Source organism: Eptatretus burgeri, chromosome 9 (genome assembly GCF_056783735.1).
Source record: "Eptatretus burgeri isolate ZD-2024b chromosome 9, Ebu_testis_v1, whole genome shotgun sequence".
NCBI lineage: Eukaryota > Metazoa > Chordata > Myxini > Myxiniformes > Myxinidae > Eptatretus > Eptatretus burgeri.
The window spans coordinates 18756324-18779909 of NC_140969.1; the positions used below are offsets into that span (position 1 = coordinate 18756324).

The 23586-nt window shown below is 42.1% G+C and overlaps 1 protein-coding gene across 3 annotated transcripts in view; it reads left to right on the forward strand.

Annotated features, from left to right (window-relative positions):
- Positions 1-5945: 5945 nt before the first annotated feature.
- Positions 5946-23586, forward strand: part of MON2 (MON2 regulator of endosome-to-Golgi trafficking) — a 184974-nt gene continuing 167333 nt past the window's right edge. For 2 of the 3 annotated variants that reach the window (XM_085894252.1, XM_085894254.1), the window contains exons 1-2: positions 5946-6548; positions 11474-11537. In XM_085894252.1, coding sequence (XP_085750378.1) covers positions 6441-6548; positions 11474-11537 — 172 coding nt within the window. In that variant the 5' untranslated portion in view covers positions 5946-6440. The remainder of the gene's footprint in view (positions 6549-11473; positions 11538-23586) is intronic. The other variant, XM_085894253.1, reaches the window with a different exon arrangement.

Genomic DNA, 23586 nt, shown 5'->3' on the forward strand with positions numbered 1-23586 from the left:
TTTTTTTGTGAGAAAGAAGTTATTTATTTTACAAGATAGTGTAGTTTTTTTTCGTGCGGAAGACGAAATTAATTTTACCAGATGTTGTAGTTTGTTTTTTCGTGAGGAAGAAGTTATTTATTTTAGAAGATACTGCAGCTTTTTTCGTGAGGAAAAAGAAGATATAATTTTACAAGATACTGTCGTTTTTTCGTGAGGAAGAAGATATTATTTTACCAGATACTGTTATTTTTTTCGTGAGGAAGAAGATATTCTGTTACCAGATACTGTCGTTTTTTTCGTGAGGAAGATTTTTTTTTAACCTGTTTTTTTTTTGGGGTGAGAAAGCAGTTATTTATTTTATAAGATTGTAGTTTTTCGTGAGGAATAAGAAGATATTATTTTACCAGATACTGTAGTTTTTTTTCGTGAGGAAGAAGTGGATTTCGTTGTTTTTTTAACCTGATTTTTTTGTGAGAAAGAAGTTATTTATTTTACAACATACTGTAGTTTTTTCGTGAGGAAGAAGAAGATATTATTTTAGCAGATACTGTGGTTTTTTCGTGAGGAAGAAGAAATTATTTTACCAGGTACTGTAGTTTTTTCTTGAGGAAGAAGATATTCTGTTACCAGATACTGTAGTTTTTTTGTGAGGAAGAAGAGGCTTTTGTTGTTTTTTTTAATCTGATTTTTTTTGTGAGAAAGAAGTTATTTATTTTACAAGATACTGTCGTTTTTTTCGTGAGAGAGAAGAAGAAGAAGATATTATTTTACCAGATACTGTGGTTTTTCGTGAGGAAAAAGAAGATATTATTTTACCAGGTACTGTCGTTTTTTCATGAGGAAGAAGAGGCTTTCGTTGGTTTTTTAACCTGATTTTTTTTTTGTGAGAAAGAAGTTATTTATTTTACAAGATACTGCAGTTTTTTTTTCGTGGGGAATAAGATATTATTTTACTCGGTGCTGTAGTTTTTTTTTCGTGAGGAAGAAGATATTATTTTACTCGGTACTGTAGTTTTTTTCGTGAGGAAGAAGATATTCTGTTACCAGATACTGTCGTTTTTTTCGTGAGGAAGAAGATTATATTGTTGTTTTTTTAAACTTGTTTTTTTGTGAGAAAGAAGTTATTTATTTTACAAGATACTGTAGTTTTTTTCGTGAGAGAGAAGAAGAAGAAGATATTATTTTACCAGATACTGTGGTTTTTCGTGAGGAAAAAGAAGATATTATTTTACCAGATACTGTCATTTTTTCGTGAGGAAGAAGAGGCTTTTGTTGGTTTTTTCAACTTGATTTTTTTTTTTGTGAGAAAGAAGTTATTTATTTTACAAGATACTGCAGTTTTTTTTTCGTGGGGAAGAAGATATTATTTTACTCGGTGCTGTAGTTTTTTTCGTGAGGAAGAAGATATTCTGTTATCAGATACTGTCGTTTTTTTCATGAGGAAGAAGAATATATTTTTGTTTTTTTAACCTGTTTTTTGTGAGAAAGAAGTTATTTATTTTACAAGATAGTGTAGTTTTTTTCGTGGGGAAGACGAAATTAATTTTACCAGATGTTGTAGTTTGTTTTTTCGTGAGGAAGAAGTTATTTATTTTACAAGATACTGCAGCTTTTTTCGTGAGGAAAAAGAAGATATAATTTTACAAGATACTGTCATTTTTTCGTGAGGAAGAACATGTTATTTTTTTCGTGAGGAAGAAGATATTCTGTTACCAGATACTGTCGTTTTTTTCGTGAGGAAGATTTTTTTTTTTAACCTGTTTTTTTTTTTTTGGTGAGAAAGCAGTTATTTATTTTACAAGATTGTAGTTTTTCGTGAGGAATAAGAAGATATTGTTTTACCAGATACTGTAGTTTTTTTTCATGAGGAAGAAGTGGATTTTGTTGTTTTTTTTAACCTGATTTTTTTGTGAGAAAGAAGTTATTTATTTTACAACATACTGTAGTTTTTTCGTGAGGAAGAAGAAGATATTATTTTAGCAGATACTGTGATTTTTCGTGAGGAAGAAGAAGATATTATTTTACCAGATACTGTGGTTTTTCGTGAGGAAGAAGAAGATATTCTTTTACCAGGTACTGTAGTTTTTTCTTGAGGAAGAAGATATTCTGTTACCAGATACTGTAGTTTTTTTGTGAGGAAGAAGAGGCTTTTGTTGTTTTTTTTAACCTGTTTTTTTGTGAGAAAGAAGTTATTTATTTTACAAGATACTGTCGTTTTTTTCGTGAGAGAGAAGAAGAAGAAGATATTATTTTACCAGATACTGTGGTTTTTCGTGAGGAAAAAGAAGATATTATTTTACTCGGTGCTGTAGTTTTTTTTTCGTGAGGAAGAAGACATTATTTTACTCGGTACTGTAGTTTTTTTCGTGAGGAAGAAGATATTCTGTTACCAGATACTGTCGTTTTGTTCGTGAGGAAGAAGATTATATTGTTGTTTTTTAAACATGTTTTTTTGTGAGAAAGAAGTTATTTATTTTACAAGATACTGTAGTTTTTTTCGTGAGAGAGAAGAAGAAGAAGATATTATTTTACCAGATACTGTGGTTTTTCGTGAGGAAAAAGAAGATATTATTTTACCAGGTACTATTGTTTTCTCTTGAGGAAGAAGATATTCTGTTACCAGATACTGTAGTTTTTTTTCGTGAGGAAGAAGAGGCTTTTGTTGTTTTTTTTTAACCTGATTTTTTTGTGAGAAAGAAGTTATTTATTTTACAAGATACTGTAGCTTTTTTCGTGAGGAAGAAGAAGATATTATTTTACAAGATACTGTAGTTTTTTTCGTTAGGAATAAGAAGATATTATTTTACAAGATACTGTAGTTTTTTTGTGAGGAAGAAGAGGCTTTTGTTGTTTTTTTTAACCTGTTTTTTTTGTGAGAAAGAAGTTATTTATTTTACAAGATACTGTCGGTCCCAGTTGATACCAGTTAGTTAAATACATGTATTTCAACTGGTAATATATCACTCTATTCCAATTTCCATATTAAAACCAGTAAGAAACCAACTGGCTTTACTGGTACCAGTTGGCTACTGGTTTTTAACTGGTACCAGTTGACCAGTAAGCTACTGGTCTTTACTGGTTTTTTGACCTGGGGAGAGAGAAGAAGAAGAAGATATTATTTTACCAGATACTGTGGTTTTTCGTGAGGAAAAAGAAGATATTATTTTACCAGGTACTGTAGTTTTTTCTTGAGGAAGAAGAAGATATTATTTTACCAGATACTGTCGTTTTTTCGTGAGGAAGAAGAGGCTTTTGTTGGTTTTTTCAACCTGATTTTTTTTTGTGAGAAAGAAGTTATTTATTTTACAAGATACTGCAGTTTTTTTTTTTTCGTGGGGAAGAAGATATTATTTTACTCGGTGCTGTAGTTTTTTTTTTTCGTGAGGAAGATGATATTATTTTACTCGGTACTGTAGTTTTTTCGTGAGGAAGAAGAAGATATTATTTTACAAGATACTGTAGTTTTTTTCGTTAGGAATAAGAAGATATTATTTTACAAGATACTGTAGTTTTTTTTGTGAGGAAGAAGAGGCTTTTGTTGTTTTTTTTAACCTGTTTTTTTTGTGAGAAAGAAGTTATTTATTTTACAAGATACTGTCGTTTTTTTCGTGACCCAGGTCGAAAAACCAGTTAAAACCAGTACACATTTTCAACTGGTCTCTATTGGTTCTAATTGGTCTTTAACTGGTCTCTATTGGTTTCAACTGGTACCAGTTAAATTCAGTCAGAATTCCAATTTCCCAGTTGAAAAAACCAGTAGCTCATATTTGTACCAGTTAAAGTCTTACTGGTTCCAGTTGATACCAGTTGCAATGTACTGGTCCCAGTTGATACCAGTTGCAATGTACTGGTCTCCCAGTTGATACCAGTTACAATGTACTGGTCCCAGTTGATACCAGTTAGTTAAATACATGTATTTCAACTGGTAATATATCACTCTATTCCAATTTCCACATTAAAACCAGTAAGAAACCAACTGGCTTTACTGGTACCAGTTGGCTACTGGTTTTCAACTGGTACCAGTTGACCAGTAAGCTACTGGTCTTTACTGGTTTTTTGACCTGGGGAGAGAGAAGAAGAAGAAGATATTATTTTACCAGATACTGTGGTTTTTCGTGAGGAAAAAGAAGATATTATTTTACCAGGTACTGTAGTTTTTTCTTGAGGAAGAAGAAGATATTATTTTACCAGATACTGTCGTTTTTTCGTGAGGAAGAAGAGGCTTTTGTTGGTTTTTTCAACCTGATTTTTTTTTTGTGAGAAAGAAGTTATTTATTTTACAAGATACTGCAGTTTTTTTTTTTCGTGGGGAAGAAGATATTATTTTACTCGGTGCTGTAGTTTTTTTTTCCTGAGGAAGAAGATATTATTTTACTCGGTACTGTAGTTTTTTTCGTGAGGAAGAAGATTATATTGTTTTTTTTTTAAACATGTTTTTTTGTGAGAAAGAAGTTATTTATTTTACAAGATACTGTGGTTTTTTCGTGGGGAAGACGAAATTTATTTTACCAGATGTTGTAGTTTGTTTTTTCGTGAGGAAGAAGTTAATTATTTTACAAGATACTGCAGCTTTTTTGTGAGGAAGAAGAAGATATAATTTTACAAGATACTGTAGTTTTTCGTGAGCAATAAGAATATATTATTTTACCAGATACTGTAGTTTTTTTTCGTGAGGAAGAAATGGATTTCGTTGTTTTTTTAACCTGATTTTTTTTGTGAGAAAGAAGTTATTTATTTTACAACATACTGTAGTTTTTTTCGTGAGGAAGAAGGAGATATTATTTTACCAGATACTGTAGTTTTTTCATGACGAAGAAGATATTATTTTACCAGATACTGTAGTTTTTTCGTGAGGAAGAAGAAGATATTATTTTACCAGGTACTTTAGTTTTTTCATGAGGGAGAAGAAGATATTATTTTACCAGATACTGTAGTTTTTTTCGTGAGGAAGAAGAAGATATTATTTTACCAGATACTGTAGTTTTTTTGTGAGGAAGAAGAAGATATTATTTTACTCGGTACTGTAGTTTTTTCGTGAGGGAGAAGAAGATATTATTTTACCAGATACTGTAGTTTTTTCGTGAGGAAGAATAAGATATTATTTTACCAGATACTGTAGTTTTTTCGTGAGGAAGAAGAAGATATTATTTTACCAGATACTGTAGTTTTTTCGTGAGGGAGAAGAAGATATTATTTTACCAGATACTGTAGTTTTTTTGTGAAGAAGAAGATATTATTTTACCAGATACTGTAGTTTTTTTGTGAAGAAGAAGATATTATTTTACTCGGTACTGTAGTTTTTTTCGTGAGGAAGAACAAGATATTATTTCACCAGATACTGTAGTTTTTTTCGTGAGGAAGAAGAAGATATTATTTTACCAGATACTGTAGTTTTTTCGTGAGGAAGAAGATATTATTTTACCAGATACTGTAGTTTTTTCGTGAGGAAAAAAAATTATTTTACCAGATACTGTAGTTTTTTTCGTGAGGAAGAAGAAGATATTATTTTACCAGATACTGTGGTTTTTTCATGAGGAAGAAGAAGATATTATTTTACTCGGTGCTGTAGTTTTTTCGTGAGGAAGAAGCAGATATTGTTTTACTCGATACTGTAGTTTTTTCGTGAGGAAGAAGAAGATATTATTTTACCAGATACTGTAGTTTTTTCATGAGGAAGAAGAAGATATTATTTTACTCGGTGCTGTAGTTTTTTCGTGAGGAAGAAGATATTATTTTACTCGGTACTGTAGTTTTTTGTGAGGAAGAAGAAGATATTATTTTACCAGATACTGTAGTTTTTCCGTGAGGAAGAAGAAGATATTATTTTACCAGATACTGTAGTTTTTTCGTGAGGAAGAAGAAGATATTATTTTACCAGATACTGTAGTTTTTTTCGTGAGGAATAAGAAGATATTATTTTACCAGATACTGTAGTTTTTTCGTGAGGAAGAAGAAGATATTATTTTACCAGATACTGTCGTTTTTTTCGTGAGGAAGAAGACTATATTTTTGTTTTATTAACCTGTTTTTTTTCTTGAGAAAGAAGTTATTTATTTTACAAGATACTGTAGCTTTTTTTTCGTGGGGAAGACGAAATTTATTTTCCCAGATGTTGTAGTTTGTTTTTTCGTGACGTGGACGCTCGGCTTGTTTTGCTCTGCGCTCTGTGGCGTTCTCTCGCTTGACTCCGACGTTGGTTTCTCGAGTCATTTTCGCCTTCCTGCTTCCTCTGGGAAGCATCGTCAGGGACACGTCAATGCCGGCGGATCGCTGAGTCCCTGGGCCACGGCGAATTGACCCTCAGCGGCCTGGCGAGACCCGATCAGGCCCTGGGCTGGTACGTACAGGGCGCAGCCGGCACAGTAAGCGCCGTGTCGGCTCCGGCTGGACGTGACGGGCCAGGAACGGGACTCGTTGGTGTTTATATGAAGGAATTCGTCCGCCGGTAGCGGCACACAATGGCATCGAATTCGTCTGCAACGGTGAAAAAGCTACTGGAGCAGTTGCAGGGTGACCTGAGGGCCCTGTCCATGGATTGCAAGAAGAAGTACCCGCCCGTCAAGGAGGTGAGCGAATGTCGCCGAGTCCAACCGTACGTTGTCGCCTCTGACACTGCTCGTGTAGGTTGTTTTGGCCGTTACGACCCGAAGAACGTCCTGGTCGAAAAGCTTCGCTGTTCTTGATACCTGCGTGTGATTATTACCGACGTCAGATGTGATCGTGACGTAGATGCAGAGCATTCGTTAAGCCGGCTGTGCTACATGTATACTGCTGTGGACATGTAGGAGCTTATGTCTCAGATTTTGGAACCCCTATGACTCCTGCTGTGGATACTTGTCGAAGTCTGAGATGTGGATGTCCTGGAGTTCTAATATTGAACTGTAAATATCTCTTTCTAACATAGACTGCTGACTGCTTGTTGTATTTGGTTAAAAAAAAAATGAATGTGATCGACAACTTCTTGTGAAAGTAAAAATCAATGGGTATGAGTTGAGGGATGTGGCTGCAGTTTGCTAGGAGTGGGGCTTTGCTGTGATGCAGTGCCCCCTGTAATTTGGGGGCACCAACTGATGCCGGCAGGAGGGCCGCCTGTTTAATGTCCATCCGATGGATGGTGCGCACTCACTGATGAATCGGCCATGAAGTCATCGAGTCCTGATACCTCTACTAGGAGTCGAGGCCATCTTACCAGCCATGCTCGCACGTTGGACACCCAGATTAATGTACATCCGAGGGATTCTGTTTTTGTGGTGCAATACCCTCCGTGAACCAGTTTGACCACTCCTCATTTTCATAAATGTCAAGGTGAGCCAATGAAAAAAGCCAATAATTCACAAGGTTTTGGAAAAGCGATGATAATAGAAAACCAAGACGCCAAGGTGAACAACGAATAGCCAAGATCTTGTGAAAAAAGCCAAGGAGTGGTCACACTGCCTCCATCTGAAGCATCATTCTCACAGTTTATAGTTGCATCCGGAATATAACCCAAGATGGACAGCTCGGAGCAAAGTGCACTATCTCTCCACCATCCGATCAGACCCTGTATTGATGAATAACTGCAAAAATTTTTTTTTTTACAAGGAAATCTAACAGGTGGAGGCTATTCAGCCCACATCATGCCTGCGCGAACACCGTACTAATATATCTACACGAGATCCAAGGAAGAAAATGCAAAAAAAAGTTTTTAATTAATGTAATAATTTTTGCTTTTTATGATTGTTATTATTTTTTAGTTTTTGTATTTTTTTTTCTTTCTTCCCCTTAGGGGAGGGGGCATGGGCTTGGTTAAAAGCATACAACATCAACTACACAACCCCCCCCCCCTTTGACAAAAATCCCACCAACAGCACTCCATACACATGTACACAATCACCCAGTAATGCTCAAACTACCTAAAATTCCCATCAACATCCTCATACCAATAACCCTCTATCTCCATAACTTCCAGGTACTTATCTAATTCTAATTTAAACTTATCTACTTTTTCTGCTGCCACTACCTTTCCAGGGAGACCGTTCGATGCATCAACTACTCTCTGAGTGAAAGTCCCCTGCATTCAAATCCAGTCCACAAAATCAAATCCATTCTTCCTTGTCACACACCCAACCTGTCCACTTAGTTTAATCTAAACCCATCCATAACTTTTTGAGACCGTGCTCAGACAGACAGATAAGGGTGAAAACAGCCTTTGTCCACCTTTTGGGAGTGGAAGTAACGAGCCAAATTCTTTGTCATGCTACTGTTTCTGTTAGTAATGATTTGAAGACTAAGGAGTGAAAAGAGTAATTGGTTTGAAGATGAGACGAAAAGAGTACCCAGGCTGGAACCCTGACTTAAACTAAATTCATTATTTTTAGGGCTTTGGTTTCCAAGGCCCTCAAAATGATAGGAATTTCCAGCAAAGAGGCTGAATTTCTTGACCTGATACTGCACATCTTGGAGAGGTTGGTCGTCTCTGTTGTACCGCTTCATTTCTGGTCTTCATCGCTCTGTCCTTTCCTTCCTCTGTCCAGTCCAGGTATCTCCAGGGTGCACGCGATCTGCCAGTAACCCACTTCTACTGAAGCTCCCAAAGTCCAGGCTCACTGCTCACCTCCACTCATTTGTTCCTTTTTTCACTCGCATTCTACCCAAACCCCCCCCCCCACCATAATTTCCGGTTTTTTGTTCCATTGCTGTTTCATCCCTGGTTTTCCTTTCCTCTTTTTGCAGCCCCTTTGTTACTTGCAAAATTGTCTTTATCGCCTACATGTCACAATTCTAAACCAATTGTCATGAAACGTTACCAAGTTGTAGAGGTAGTCTCAACTGAGAAGCCTATTAATTTTGAGGTCATCGAGGTCAAATTTCTAAAATCGTCTTTTAAAAAATCCAATTGACTTGAAATTTCGAAAAAGATTTGCGTATTGCGTCACTGAATTGGGAAACCAACTATTTTTGAGGTCAAAAGGTCAAACGTCAACTTGAGATCACACTTCTAAAATCATCAATTTCAATCTGAAAAATAATCAGTTCACATCTGATTGACCTGAGCTTTGATCAAGATTGTCGATTTTAATCTCCATGAAATGGACAATTTGATGTATCCGTGGCAACCTTTGGAGGGGGGGGGGCTGGATTTTGCAAGTATCGTGTTCTGCATGACGTCTTTTTCTTGTTCTATTTGAGCCTGTATCCAGCTTGCTTGCCCCTCTGTGTCCTTTACTCCCTCCCCTTTCGTTCATTCTTCCCCTTGGCCCTTCTTCCAAGTGGGTCATTCCATGTCAAATCATCAAAGAATCTGCCGTCATCTCTCAGATTTTTGTAAAACTTTGGGAACCAATTGGGACCCATGAAAAACGGCAAGAACTCAAATATTTTTGCTAACAGCCTCTTAATTAGTGACGTACAGACTAACGAACTTTGGACTAATTAGCACGACGTCACGAATTCAAATGGCCATATCTCTAAAAGTATAACACCTAGAGAGCTGGTTTTGGTGTAATTTTAAAGGTATTTTCATGCCCTATGAATTTGTCTGGGCAACATTTTCCTACCTCCAACCACAAAAAAAGTTATTACAAAATATAAACTTCAATCGTGAATCCCCAAAAAATGTATCCTTCAAATTTCCTCAAATTCATCCCAGAGGTACCTTATGATGTCAAGAAGCTTCCACATAAATTTTGTGATGGCCACTCCAATAGTTTCTGAGATATGAGCAATAATGTACATGTATGTATGGCATATAGGTTCGAAAATCAGCATTTGTAATGTATCATACAATCAATAAGTGAGTTCAAGTACACAGTGTTCACTAACCTGACTTAGGCTTTCAATTTCCTCTTCAATGCAGCAACAGCAGCACTTGTTTCTTCCCCTCAGGCCCAGTTGAAAATGAAAGTATATGATACTTCAAAGCAATTGATGGTCGTTCCCTGTGTTCCCTGTCATGACTAGGTTAGAATGATCATATAATACATTACAAATGCTGATTTTCGAACCTATATGCCATACGTACATGTATGCGAAATTAATAGAGCGAAATGGAGACTGTTGATCCGCTGTGGCAACCCCTAACGGGAGCGAGCCGAAAGAAGAAGAAGATGCCATACGTACATGTACATTAGTGCTCATATCTCAGAAACTATTGGAGTGCCCATCACAAAACCTATGTGGAAGCTTCTTGACATCATAAGGTACCTCTGGGATGAATTTGAGGAAATTTGAAGGATACATTTTTTTGGGGATTCACGATTGAAGTTTATATTTTGTGATAACTTTTTTGTGGTTGGAGGTAGGAAAATGTTGTCCAGACAAATTAATAGGGCATGAAAATACCTTTAAAATGACACCAAAATCAGCTCTCTAGGTGTTATACTTTTAGAGATATGGCCATTTGAATTCGTGACGTCGTGCTAATTAGTCCAAAGTTCGTTAGTCTGTATGTCACTAATTAAGAGGCTGTTAGCAAAAATATTTGAGTTCTTGCCGTTTTTCATGGGTCCCAATTGGTTCCCAAAGTTTTACAAAAACCTGAGAGATGACGGCAGATTCTTTGATGATTTGACATGGAATGACCCAAGTGTCCTGTTGTCTCACTCTACCCTCTTGGTGCATTTCCTTGCTTTCCATTCTGTTGTCTTCTGTTATGTTCTCTGTGTTTTGTTCTGTTCTGCTCTACAGTTTAGCTTTTCCACAAGCCTCAAGTTTTGTATGCAAATTAGCCATTCTGGAATGTATTGGAATGTTATCTGAGGGCTAGAGTTCCGTCTTCTGGTAGTGTCATTATTGAGGCATGACTGTGCTACCGATGCAATGTTTGTACAGGGACCTAGCACATGATGTTGTGTTCTTTTTGTTTTTTTTCTTTTTTTTGGAAGGTTGCTCGGTTACTTTTCATGTGGCAAATGCTAGCAATCCTGATTACCATTTTGGCATCCCTTACACATGATTGCAAACTCATTCATGCAATAGTTGACCTTGTTTTCTGAGATTAGCTCATTTTTCAAGGGGAATGCTATCCTAATTTTTTTTTTTTTTTTTTTTTTTTTGTAATGTACGTAATACAAAATGAAGCACGTCTTTCTGGTGAATGAGTCTGTGGACAGGTAAGACAATGGATGAAATATACGAGACGTTGAATGAGGTGTGCTAACCGCCATGGGACTCAAGGAGAAGCTTATGTTTCGGGCGTTAACCCTTCGTTGGGTTCCGACTCCGGTGAAGGCTCCAACGAAGGGCTAACACCCGAAACGTCAGCTTCTCCTTGCTTCCCACTGCGGTTAGCTAGCATACCTCATTCAATGTCCTGTTGGTTTAATCTGCCATTTTATGTAAAATAGTGTATTTGGATGCTTTTTAAAATGTTTTTATTATCATTTGAATTGCTGCTTTGATTTTATTGAAATATTTCCCAGCTTGTTAAAAAGGCAACATGTCCTAAATGTGTTGATATTTGTGTTCTCTTTGATTAAAGTTTCTGTTGTCTTGCCACGTATGTGTGTTATAGGCAGCAGAATTTGGAATTGTGAAGATCAAGACCATTTCAGCAAAGAATGATAACATTCTTGGAGGTAACATTCACTTTTACATTACAAGTTTATAAATTGTCTAAAATGCTATAACCTATTCATATGTTATTTTTTTGTTTGTTTGTTTAACAAAAAAAAAATTCATATTGACTTCAATTTAACTTGTAACAGCACTTACTTGACATGAGGATTATTCAAGTAAAGAAACACAATGGGCATTGCCTTCAGGGTGGTGTGTTTTTAGATCCAAGTGGAGGATCTCTAAGTCTTACTCACGTTGTTGTTCTTCATCTTCCTGTGGACTTTTTTGTTTCACAGCCAACAGTTTTCATCGAAACTTCCTGAAACTTGGTGTGTATATGTAAAAATACCCTGCGCAGACAGTAACCATCTCCGATTTTGAAAATTCCTCCTCGAAACAAAAGTTATGACGTCAAAATATCTCCGCTAATGGAAATCGCCTCAAAAATTATCTCCAAAACTCGGCAAGCTTTTTGAATTCTGTTTGCGGGTATCGAACAGGGCATTTGCAGAGATTAATTACCGCACATATGATGCATCACTATGACATCATATCAATTTTTATGACGTCATTCCTATTTTTTGACATTTTTGTTTCAAAACCCAGTTTTCATCGGATCTTCGTGAAACTTGCCATGTATATGCAGAAAGCCCACGGGTAGGCAGTAACCATCTCTGATTTTAGAAATTCTTCCTAGAAAAAAAGTTGACATCATAATATCACCGCTAATGGAAATCGCCTATACCATTATCTCCGAAACTAGGCAAGCTGTTTGAATTTTGTTTGCGAGAATCAAGCCGGGCATTAGCACAGATAATTTATCGCAAACCTGATGCATCATAATGACGTCATATTCGTTTTTATGACGTATCATTAAGAGGACGAGGATCTTAGCTCATTTGAGCTTGTTTTTTTTGGAGGGGGGGGTGGAAGAAAATGAAGACTAGATATCTATGATCGCCAAGGGTAAGCATCCCCTGCACCTGCGATCCAATGACCATGTTACTTTCGGAACGCCATATGACCTTGACCTTCAACATTTAGGGATAGAGTGAAATTGATCAAATATCGGTACATCCATAAAATTCAACATCATGAAACTCAGAGGAAAATTATTCCAGTTGTGATCAAAAAGGTGTTTTTTAAATTAGTTTGCAATGAAAAACGGAGGTCAAGGACACAAAACAAATATCAGGGCAACAACTTCAGTGTAGGTGTGCATGCTATTGTGATGGAAGAACAAGGATTACAAGGAAATTATTCTCCGGAGGAGGCCATTCGGCCCATCATGCCTGCGTCACACCAATACCAGATTTTAATAAATCCGTCAATAACCCTTCCCTTCATGTGCAGCCTTTTGGCTGCTACACTGGTACTCATTTCGCCGACCTCGAAAGGATGACAAGCCGAGTCAACCCCCTGGTGTTAATTCAGCGGCCAATGGGGCTTTAACTCGGGACCCTGGGATCCCAAGCCACCACCCTAACCGCTAAACCAACACCAGGTTGATTAACATCATGGAAGGCCAAGCGGTCTTTGAGATTTTGCATTGACAAATTTGAGCGATGACAAAAATTGTGACATATTTTTTTCAGACCGTCCTTTGATCTTTAACCCAGAGGGGTATGATATAAATTAAGTGTAAATACAACTTACTCTGGACCAAAAAGGAAAACAAAAAACCAAAATGATGGTTTAGTACTCCTAAGAAATTGTGGGGTACCATTATTATAACTGGGGGCACTAATTGTTGAAACAAACCTGACAACAGATATAAGCCTCCCTCTATCCCATTGGGCGAGGCTTAAAGGTCCACAGTATCAGAAAAAAAAATTGATGTGATTATATTGATCAGTAATAAACAAAGAACTGAACGTGGTTTTTATTTCTAATACTTTTTTGAGGTGTTGCACTTTAAAAAAGCAATTCCATCGGGTACCACCCCTAAAAATTCCAAATAAATGCTATGACAATGGAGGGAAAGATTGTCTCGGCACGCAATGGATGATGACCACACAACTCGCTTCAAACTTGTCAGAAAGTGAATTTTACGAATAATATTCTGAACAAGAATCCCCAGATTACGACCATAGTCAAAATCATTATGTAGAAGGTGCTGTCAGACTACATGTATGAACCTGAGGTTGAAATGACGTCATGATGTCATGGGAGGGGTGGGGCCAATTGAGCATGTTTATTTATTTATTTTTGGTTATGTTATGGAGGCTGGGCCAATCAAGTGTAAAAGGGCACCAAATAACATTAAAATCTTCCTTCAATGATTTTTATTCAAGAAAATAACAATGATTAAGTGTTAACTGAAGCCATATCTATTCATTAAAGCAAACATTATTTTCTGATTGTGTGGATCTTTTAAATACAGTACAAGTACATGAGAAGTACATTGAAAGCTGTTCAATATATCAGAAATTACTGATTTTTAGGTCATCTCTATCATCTCAGTAGAGATGACCTAATAACCCCAGTCTTGAAGTCTGTCTGTCTGTCCGTCCGTCCGTCCACAATCAAACCGAGTGGAGACAAATAACCAATCGTGGAATGGATAGAGGTCGATGAGACATGCACAACGATATAACTTTCAAGGTCGTCCAAGGTCAAAGTCAACGTCACGAGGCTGTCAAAGTTGCGAAAATCGTCGATTTCAAATCGTATCTCCTCCCTCATTTATTAAGAGAGATCAAATGTTATTAGTGATTCAGATACTATGGACTATTATCTAGAACAACACGAGCCATTTTTTTGAAATTTGCTTTCGTTCCGATTTTATAGCCCTTCAAACTTCGTTCTGATTCCCGGTATGGGTCGTTCATAAAGTACGTACATACAAAAAAAAAAGTATTAAAAAATTAAGAACCGGGACTCTCCGAGGCAAATATTACATTTGAAGCTTTTGTCAGATTTAACTAAAACAATGGAACACAAGTTTATATGCACACTTACTTTCATTTATGACATTAACATTGTTTTGAATGTCAATTTGTACTTTTATTTTCATAAATGACATGTGCTGTGATATTAAAAGAAAAAGGTAAATTACACCGCTAGGGACTGCATTGTCATGGCTTACAACCATCGGTTCATAAGGAACTGCTGGCTTTGCAAGCGATTAGCGATGTATGAGGGGGGTGGGTGGGTGGTCACTAGCCTCCATACAGAGGGGGGTGGGTGGTTTTGAAACCCGGAAGTAGAGCGTACATACTTTATGAGCTGCCCCTATTCCAGTCTGGCACAGTTACTTTCGACCTCTGGCAGAGATGACCGGCACTCCCTCTCGGGGGTATTTTTATCTTGTGAAACTTGTCTGCTGCATAGTTTTTGATACATATGTATTTCATTGATGAACCCAAGCTAGCATTTCAATATTTTCTCACTAAGTTAAAAAACAAAATTTCTTTTGATCAAGACAGAGAAGAAAATTTGACATTTGGTAAAAGGCTGTAGATCACAGAAGGTGCAACATGTTTAATGTGTGCAGCTGTTATTTATTCTTCTGAAAACTTAATTTTCCACTTGATTACCTTCATGAACTCCACCTACTTGATTGTATTTTTGTTTTATTGGTGCCAACACCCAGCTGAGTGCCAGTGCTTTAAAATTATATGGATCAATACTGTCTGAAAGTTTTCACCACATGCACAGAGTTTTTCATCAATCTGTTCCATACAGTTTTAATCACTGATTTAACAATCACCCCATTCATAAAGCATTATGTCAACATATAAAGGATGCTATTAATGACGGTAATCTTCATTCATATGCAGCACAAATCTGTGGAGTAGCATCATTGGCTGAGGGAGTGGCTGTGCTCTCTGCTGGTTGGGGCAGAAAATTTTAATTTGTTCATGGTGCCGGCGATAGCTCGCCAACTCTTCACGAAGGGCACCATTCGATCTTTAACATCCACCAATAAATGTTGGCAGATGGGATTCTGTTTAATGTCCATCCAAGGAATGCCACACCTTGATGAATAACCCTGCCTGTGAAATACCGGGATGACAGTTTATAGCTGGGTCGGGATTTGAACCCAGACTAGATAGCTGAGAGGCGAGTGTGCCTTCCTCGAGGCCATCAGCCCAATGACAATAATTATGCAACATCTTTAACTTAACTTTATTACCTCCACCACCAAAGGTGAAGGAGGTTGTGTTTTCACCCCTCTCTGTCTGTTTGTCTGTTTGTTTGTCTGTCTATGTGCAGAATATCTTAAAAAGTTGTGGACAGATCTGGATGAAATTTGGTGGGCAAGTTGGGTGTGTGACAAGGACGAACCGATTCGATTTTCCTGAAGATCTGGATCCGACTACTAGAATTTTAAAAGTGATTCTTCACCATTGAGAGATAGGGCCAAAAGTGATAAACATACATATGCATATATATATATATATATATATATATATTGTTATGGCTGTGGAAATTCGCAGAACACCATAAAGGTTCCTTATTCAGTTATTCCGGTAAGTCTGTTTTCAGTTAGATTTCCCCACCGTTGTTTAATGAGAATTATTCGTGTCACAGTGCTGTGATCCTTTGAGGTAGGTTTTTCTTTTTCTATCGTTATTTTGAACCAACCACATCTCCACCACCATTACAACAACCAACATCGCTCCCCTTAACCACAATGCCAACCACGTCACCAACGCCACAACTGCGATCGCCAACCACTTAACAACCTTCGCCGCAAACGCCAGCTATCAATTCCCTTCTTCTCCACGGGCACATTCCAACCATCTCTCCGCATTGTCAATAAACGCGAGCAAAAGGAAGGAACTTGAGGGCACGCGGATTTTTCCCGCCTAATATTCCCGCCTGTTTCTCCGCACTTGGTGTGGGGGGGGGGGGTGGCGAGGCAGATCGTTCGCCATTGGTCGGTTCGTGGAATGAGGCGCTGGGAACGGAGGCGCGCCCCTTTTCGAGAAGTTTCTCGTAGAAGCTCGAAGGGAGGCAGAGCCAAAAACGGGGAGGAGCGAAGCGCTGAGCCCCAGAAGATATAAGGTGGACAAGACACGACCTTTGCGCGGGGTCTTTTTCTTTTGTCTTGGTCTTTTTTTCTTTCAAGCTCGTGTGGATCGGGGCTTTGGTGGTTTCGCCTTCTGGGACGGACATCGAAGAGGTGTTGTCTTTCCCTCTGGGCGCAAAGTCGCGAGGGTTGTGCGTGGAGGACCAGCTCTGCCGCGCAGTCGGGAGGAGAGTGCCGGTGAGAGCTCGCCGACCGTCGCACCACGAGGGTGCAGGTTTCCAGCGTCTGTCTCGTGGGACCCATTCGGTCAGGCAAGTCCCACGCTATAAAGGCCCACGGGCCCAGTCTGACCCCCCCCCTGTCTGTGGGGGTGGTCTTTTCTCTTTTGTGTGAATGATGTGGCGCCGTGTCCACAAGTAAAACTGCTTAAGTGCCTGTAAATGAGTATTGCTTTTATTCGGTCGTAGTGCTTTCCCTTGCTTTTGTTTGCCTGCATGATTGACTGTATATGTGTACGTGTATAATAAATATGCTGGTCGAAATGTAACCCGTTCATTGCGTCCTCCTTTCACCGTATTGGAAATGCTATCTTGCATCGCGGAATAAATAGTTGGGTTTTAAATACCCGTTAAATAGAATTGGATCCGGCGAGGTCGGGCGATAATACCCGCTCGGTTATCACTGCAGAACGGAACGGACCGCGTAAGCGGTTCGTGTCCAAGCCGACCTGCGGTCTCCCGGTTAGCTATCCGAGGTACGGTCTTCCGAGGTACGGTCCCCCGGTTAGCTATCCGTGCGGGTACTTAAGTATATCGAGATTCGGCGATTGACCCTATCCTACGTGGGTAGAAAATTGGCTAGGCCGTGGTGGGGTTGAAGACCCACCCGTGACAGGGTTCCGGCGTTACTCCGGAAGGTCACGAATGAATTGTCCGTCCGGTGGGCGAGCTGCTACTATTTGTGGAAAGCGGCAGTTCGCACGCCGGCGTGCGCAAATTCGTAACACTGGTGTCCGGGAGTGAGATTCGAATCCATCCTGCCTCCAAACTAAATTAACGGAACCGGACCAAGGGTGAGTGGAGCGACCCTCCGTGTTTCATCAAATTCGAGCGATTTAAATTAATTCCGAGAAACAAGATGGCTTTTCAAGGCGAACGGGAGCAGTGGGTATTAGAAATGGATTTAGGAATAGTACAATCCATGGCCCAGGACGAGATCCCTGAGCAGGTAATGCTTATTGGGCAGGATGAATTTCCCCAACCGAACCCAGAGCCCGAAATGGGCGCAGCGGCAGAGGCCACGGTGGATGACACCCCCCCTCCCCTCCTCCATCAAATTCCCTCCTCAGTCCCCGGCAAATCCATGCCTGATGAGGGAGAAGCGGCTGCCACAGATCCACCTAACATGGGCCAGGTATGAATGGGTTGGTTGGTGAATATGCAACAAGCATTGGAAAATAAAATGGATGCAAACACGAACGAAATGAAAACAAATGCGCAAAAAAATGTGCAAACACTGCGGGGGGGGAGGGGAGATGCAGAGCATGGGGCGATGCCTGCAGGCGGGCATAATGGCGGCGCCACGTGTTGGAGTGAACGAGCTGGGAGGGAGTGCAACGGCTGTCCGGCCCGCGATGGAAGCGGGGGAAGAAAAAATAATTCGGGAGACGCGTTGGGCGATACTCGAGCAGGTGACAGAAAAAGTGACGGTGACAGAGGGAGAAATTAAAGCAGGTAGAGGTGACTGTGACGGAGACGCAGGAGTTGAAAGAAGTAACGGAGAAATTAAAGGAGGTATAGGTGACTGAGACGCAGGAGTTGAAAGAAATAACGGAGAAATTAAAGGAGGTAGAGGTGACGACGAAGGAGGAAACGGACGAAGATCCAGTGAGAAACTAATGAACACGAGAGGACGAAGGAAACAAAAGAGGTGACAGAAACGCAAATAGTCACGGAAACAGAGACACAAAGGGAGATGAGAAAGGAATGAGAAAAAAAAAAGCTTCTGAGTTACTGAAACACCAAAACAAAGAGATGGGATTACAAAACGAGCTGAGGATGTTGAGAGGAAAGAAAGAGAACGGAGAATGAAACGTTAAGGAACCACACTGTGCAGATCGAACAGCTGAAGGCCAAGGCCAGATTAAAGAATGAGATGCAAGAAAGAGTGATGAAAGAACAACGAACGAAACAGGAAAAAAAAGAGATCAACCAATTGAAAGAAACTATGAGACTGGAGATGGAAAAACTCCGGAAAGATAACGAACGACTAAGGGGGCTTAGAGAGGAAGAACGACTCAAATGGGAAGGAAAATGGAGCCAGGAAGAAATGGAAATAATAAATGGAAAAACACAGACAAGGGAGATAGAAAAAGTAGAGGAGAGACTACACGATAAAGACGGGGTAAAAGATGAGCACACACGTGGAGTTGGTGGAGGACGATGAGGGGGAGCTCGGGGAATGTGTCGTGACCCGGTGCAAGCAGCCGGATAGCCTCCTTCAGGAATGGAGGGAGATGCTATGCTCCCTTGAAGCGGATCTCGACCAGGTGGGTCCGGTCGAGCTTTGCAAGGTAGAGGGGGCGAGTGCTGTAGACGGGTGCACACGAAGCTTGGGGGGGTTTGGAGACCCGGAACCCCTTGTTGTGGCGCAAATCCCCAGCGTGATTGTTTCGGTGTGTGTGTGTGTTTACTTGTGTGGCGAAATGCGTGCTGAAAAGCGCGCATGGCGTGGCTGAAAGGCATTGTGTGAAATGGACAGTGTGTGTGAGTAATAGGGTGTGCATGATTGCGAGTGAGCCGAAGTGCGTGCCTCCCAGCACGCCGTGTGTGAATGGAACCACGTGTGCGAGGGAAATGGCATGCGTGAGTGAACGGCCGAATGCGAGAGGAACCGTGTAAGTGAGGGAGATGGCGGCTGGCATGCGGTAACATGCAACCGCATGTCCCGATGTGAATATCCTGGTGAGGTGTGTAAGCCTCGTGGCACGTGGGAGTTTGTGCGCGAAAGTACGAAGACGACGGTGCCTGACTGTGGACAAAGGCTGAGTAGCGGCCGTAGCTGCATTGGGGACCGTGCCGGGCTTGCACGTCAGCGCGTGCAGGGTCCATGCTGTGCTACGCACGAGCCGCCACATGCGCGCCTGCGGGAGTGAAGCCCGGTCCGGAAACGCACGCGGTGGATTAGCCGATCCCGCGGATGGACAGAAGGTAGGCTGGATACGGATTTGGACCGGATGGGTTCACGCGAGCGTGTGTGTGAAGCTCCGACGGGCAGAGCACATGTGTTCGTGTGGGGAACCCCTCGAAACGCGAGGCTTGTTTTTTGAATGTGCAGCGTGACGTCATGGCTGCACATAGGGTTGGAATCCGGCAGGAGGGGAAATCCCTGCCGGATGGTACCGTCCGAGGAGGCATGAGGTGCACGGAGTGCGAACAGCTGCCATGACGTCACGGAGAGTAAAGCGCAGGTTGCGAGTTGTCGCGCTGGTGCTGCACGAATAGGAAAAAAAAAAGCAAGCCTCGCTTCGGGTGAACAGGATTTCCAGGCAAGGCGTGGAAGACCCCCCTGCCTGGGCACAGGATGGAACTAGTTAGGGGGAAGGGTTAGTGATAGCTAGACCGGCTTCATGGGGCAGGGACAAGTCCTCATGGAGCCAGTGGAGTGGATTTGTTAGAGGGATTCAGTTTGGACTTAGGATGGGACATGGGAAAAAAATATTTGGAGACAAAGACAGACAGTGAGTGTGTAGAGGGGACGTAGCTTAGCTACGTAGATTAAAAGGATGTGCTATATTTTAAGGGATGACGAGGGAGCACAAAGTAGTTAGGGTATTTAGTGAGAGGAATGGCAGTGATCAGCGATGTATGAGAAGAGAGTGGCAAAGGTACTTGATGAGTGAGTGAGGCCAGCGGGCCTGAGTGTATGGAGTGAATGTGGAATGCATGGTGCGATCAGTGATTGGGGGGAGGAGTGATTCCCACCCAAGGGACCCTGGGGTCAGTATAAAGTGAGTTAGGGGGTGAGACAAATTGACAAAATGGAAGTTGTTTTGCTGTTGGTGGGAGTGTAGGCTCGAAACCTGTTTTGGAGGGGTGCAGGAGCCCTGTTGACGGGCTGGGAGCGTGGCTGCGAAAGGTGAGTATCGCTGAGTGGGTACCCCGGGCACCGGGCTAGTCGGCCGCGGTAGGCCAAGGGCCCATGGGGGGGGGACGGGATAGTGTAGTGGGCACGGGTGCGCTCGCATGATGCGGGAGCCCGCGGCGCCATAGTTGGAGAATCGGCAGAGGGTAGTTCCTGCAAGGGAGCCACGCGTCCTAGCCACGAAACCGTGCAAGGGTACGAGGGAAAATTGGAGGGCGAGGCCCGAAATTTGAGAGGACACCAACACAGGCGACGGGAATCTTGGTTGTTCGAACCGATAGTTTAAGCGAGAGGCGTTTGTTGAAAGCCCCGGAGTAGTTAACAGGTAAATGGTTAGGGTAGATTAGGAATTGTACCCCTCCGCAACATCCATCCCTTCGCTCTCGTTGTGGGCCGCTGGACCCACTTTGGGTTGAGATCACTGAAGTCTGAGGAGGCCGTTCTGAGGCTTCATTGGGCCTCACACAGGACGCTAGCTCTCCTTTATTCCCCTCCAGGAAGGGAACGTAAGGGTTGGGAGTAGGCGAGGACAGGATAGGTTAGCTGAACTGAGACAATAAAGGGGGTGAGGGAGACGAATTTATAGTAGGGACAATAAAAAAAGAATAAGATGGGGCTAAATTGGATTTTTGACAAATTAAGGGAGTGGGTAATGAACAGAGACAGGCAAAGGCGATAGGTTGGGAGCGAGACAGTAGGTTATGTCTGAGCCCGCCTTCCGAGTGGCCAGCACCACCGCACTCCCTCCGCCAACCTCCTTGAACGGGATAAGAGGCCGGCTGTTTTACTGCAAGGCCTGTGCCGGTCGGATCATCTGCCGGCTGTTTTGCTGCAAGGCCTGTGCCGGTCGGATCATCTGCCGGCTGTTTTGCTGCAAGGCCTGTGCCGGTCGGATCATCTGCCGGCTGTTTTACTACAAGGCCTGTGCCGGTCAGCTTCACCACTGGCCCGTTTTGCTACAACGGCCTTGTTTTGCCTTGCCCCATGCCTGCTGCCCTGTTGCATTTGCCCCTGTTCATTGCCATATACGCCAGGATCATCGCGCGTGCTGCAGGGACTGCCCTGTAGGCAGCTGCATCTCTGGACCGAATTGACAGCCCGTGCAACGGTTGTTTTTTGCGTCAGATTGTCGCGCGTTCTGCAGGGACTGCCCTGTAGGCAGCCGCATCACGGGACCGCATTGGCGGCCCGTGCACCACTTGTGTTCACTGCGCTCATTTCAAAGGGGGAGGCCGAGGACTGCGTGTGAGCAGCCGGCCACATTCCCTGTCACCTGCATTGGTTCATGAGCCAGAGACTGCATGTGAGCAGCCTGGCTCCCTGCTGTTTTTTTTTTTTTCACAGAGTCCATCAATCCTGGGCCATGGTTTTGTGTAAAATTTATAAGTTAAGGATAAGTTGTAAATTGAAAATGAGTTGCTTGCCCCCTGCATGTGTGTCGTAGCGCCGGCAATTTATTTAAGTCGTCTGCATGAGTGGGTTTGTTTAGTAAGTTACTCAGCCCAGAGGTGATTTATTTTTCGGGACATGAATACCCGAAATGTCAGGTCAGGTCAGGTATGGGAGCATGTGCGAGAACAGCGCGTCGCTGCGTCCACTTTCCGCCGGTACTCCAGGGGCCTCCGTCTGGCCATCCCCCAGGCAGATGCCAGGCCCATCCCCATCTCCTTGAGATGATGGTCAACCTGCTGCAACCATGAGGCACGTGGTCGACCCACTGGCCTCCTCCACTCATGAGACTCCCTTGCTGAGAGAATCTGGTGAGCAGGATCAGAGTCAGGAAAACGAGCCACATGTCCATACAGCCGCAACTGACGCTCACGGACTTTGCAGGTAACAAATCTCATCCGAGTCTCTCTCAGCAACCGCTCGTTGCACACGAAATCCGACCAGCGATAGCCAAGGATTCTCCGAAGAGACCTGGTACCAAAGGAATTAAGTCTCCGTCTCAGATCCTTGGTCAGGGTCCAAGTCTCGCATCCATAGAGCAAGACTGGAAGTACCAAGGACCCGAAGACTCGGACTTTCGTCCTGCCGCACAGGTACCGGCAGCGCCACACCCCATGATCCAGTGAATCCATGACTCCCCAGGCCCGACCCAGACTTCTATTGACCTCTGACTCGCAGCCAGCAGAGACATGAATATCACTGCCAAGGGAAGTGAATCTCTCCACGACCTCAACATCCTCACCACAAACAGACACAGACAGGACAGCAGCATCCAAGATGTCACCGAAAGCCTGGATCTTAGTTTTGACCCAAGAAACCCGTAATCCCAACGGCTCCGACTCCTCATTCAGCACCTCGAGGGCCCCCAAGAGGATGTCTAAAGTCTCCGCAAAGATGACTGCATCATCTGCAAAATCAAGGTCCGAGATGTTGACATTCCCAAACGATGCACCGCAGCTTGATCTCTCCGACATCCTCTCTAAAATCCAGTCCATACAAGTGCTGAAAAGTGTGGGGGCCAGTACACACCCCTGACGAACTCCAGTAACAACTGGAAATAAGTCAGAGATGGTACCACCACACTTCACAGCACTCTCAGTACCAGAGTAGAGTTCAGACATGAGATCGATCAGTTTTGGTGGCACCCCACGAAGACCAAGAATCCTCCAGAGGACATCCCGATTCACTGAATCGAATGCTTTACAGAGATCAACATAGGCTGCAAGCAGCCCCTGCCGAAACTCTCGTCTGCGTTCGGTGAGGACACGAAGGGCAAGGATATGGTCAATCGTTGACCTCTTTGGTGTAAAGCCTGACTGCTCTGGACGCTGGTGCTCAAGCAGATGGTGGCAAACCCTATCAAGAATTAACCGAGCAAAGACCTTGCCCGGCACTGAGAGCAGCGTCACCCCTCGATAGTTGTTGCAGTCTTGGCGATCAGCCTTCCCTTTCCAGAGAGGGACAACAAGGCCCCTCTTCCAGTCAGTTGGGATGATGCC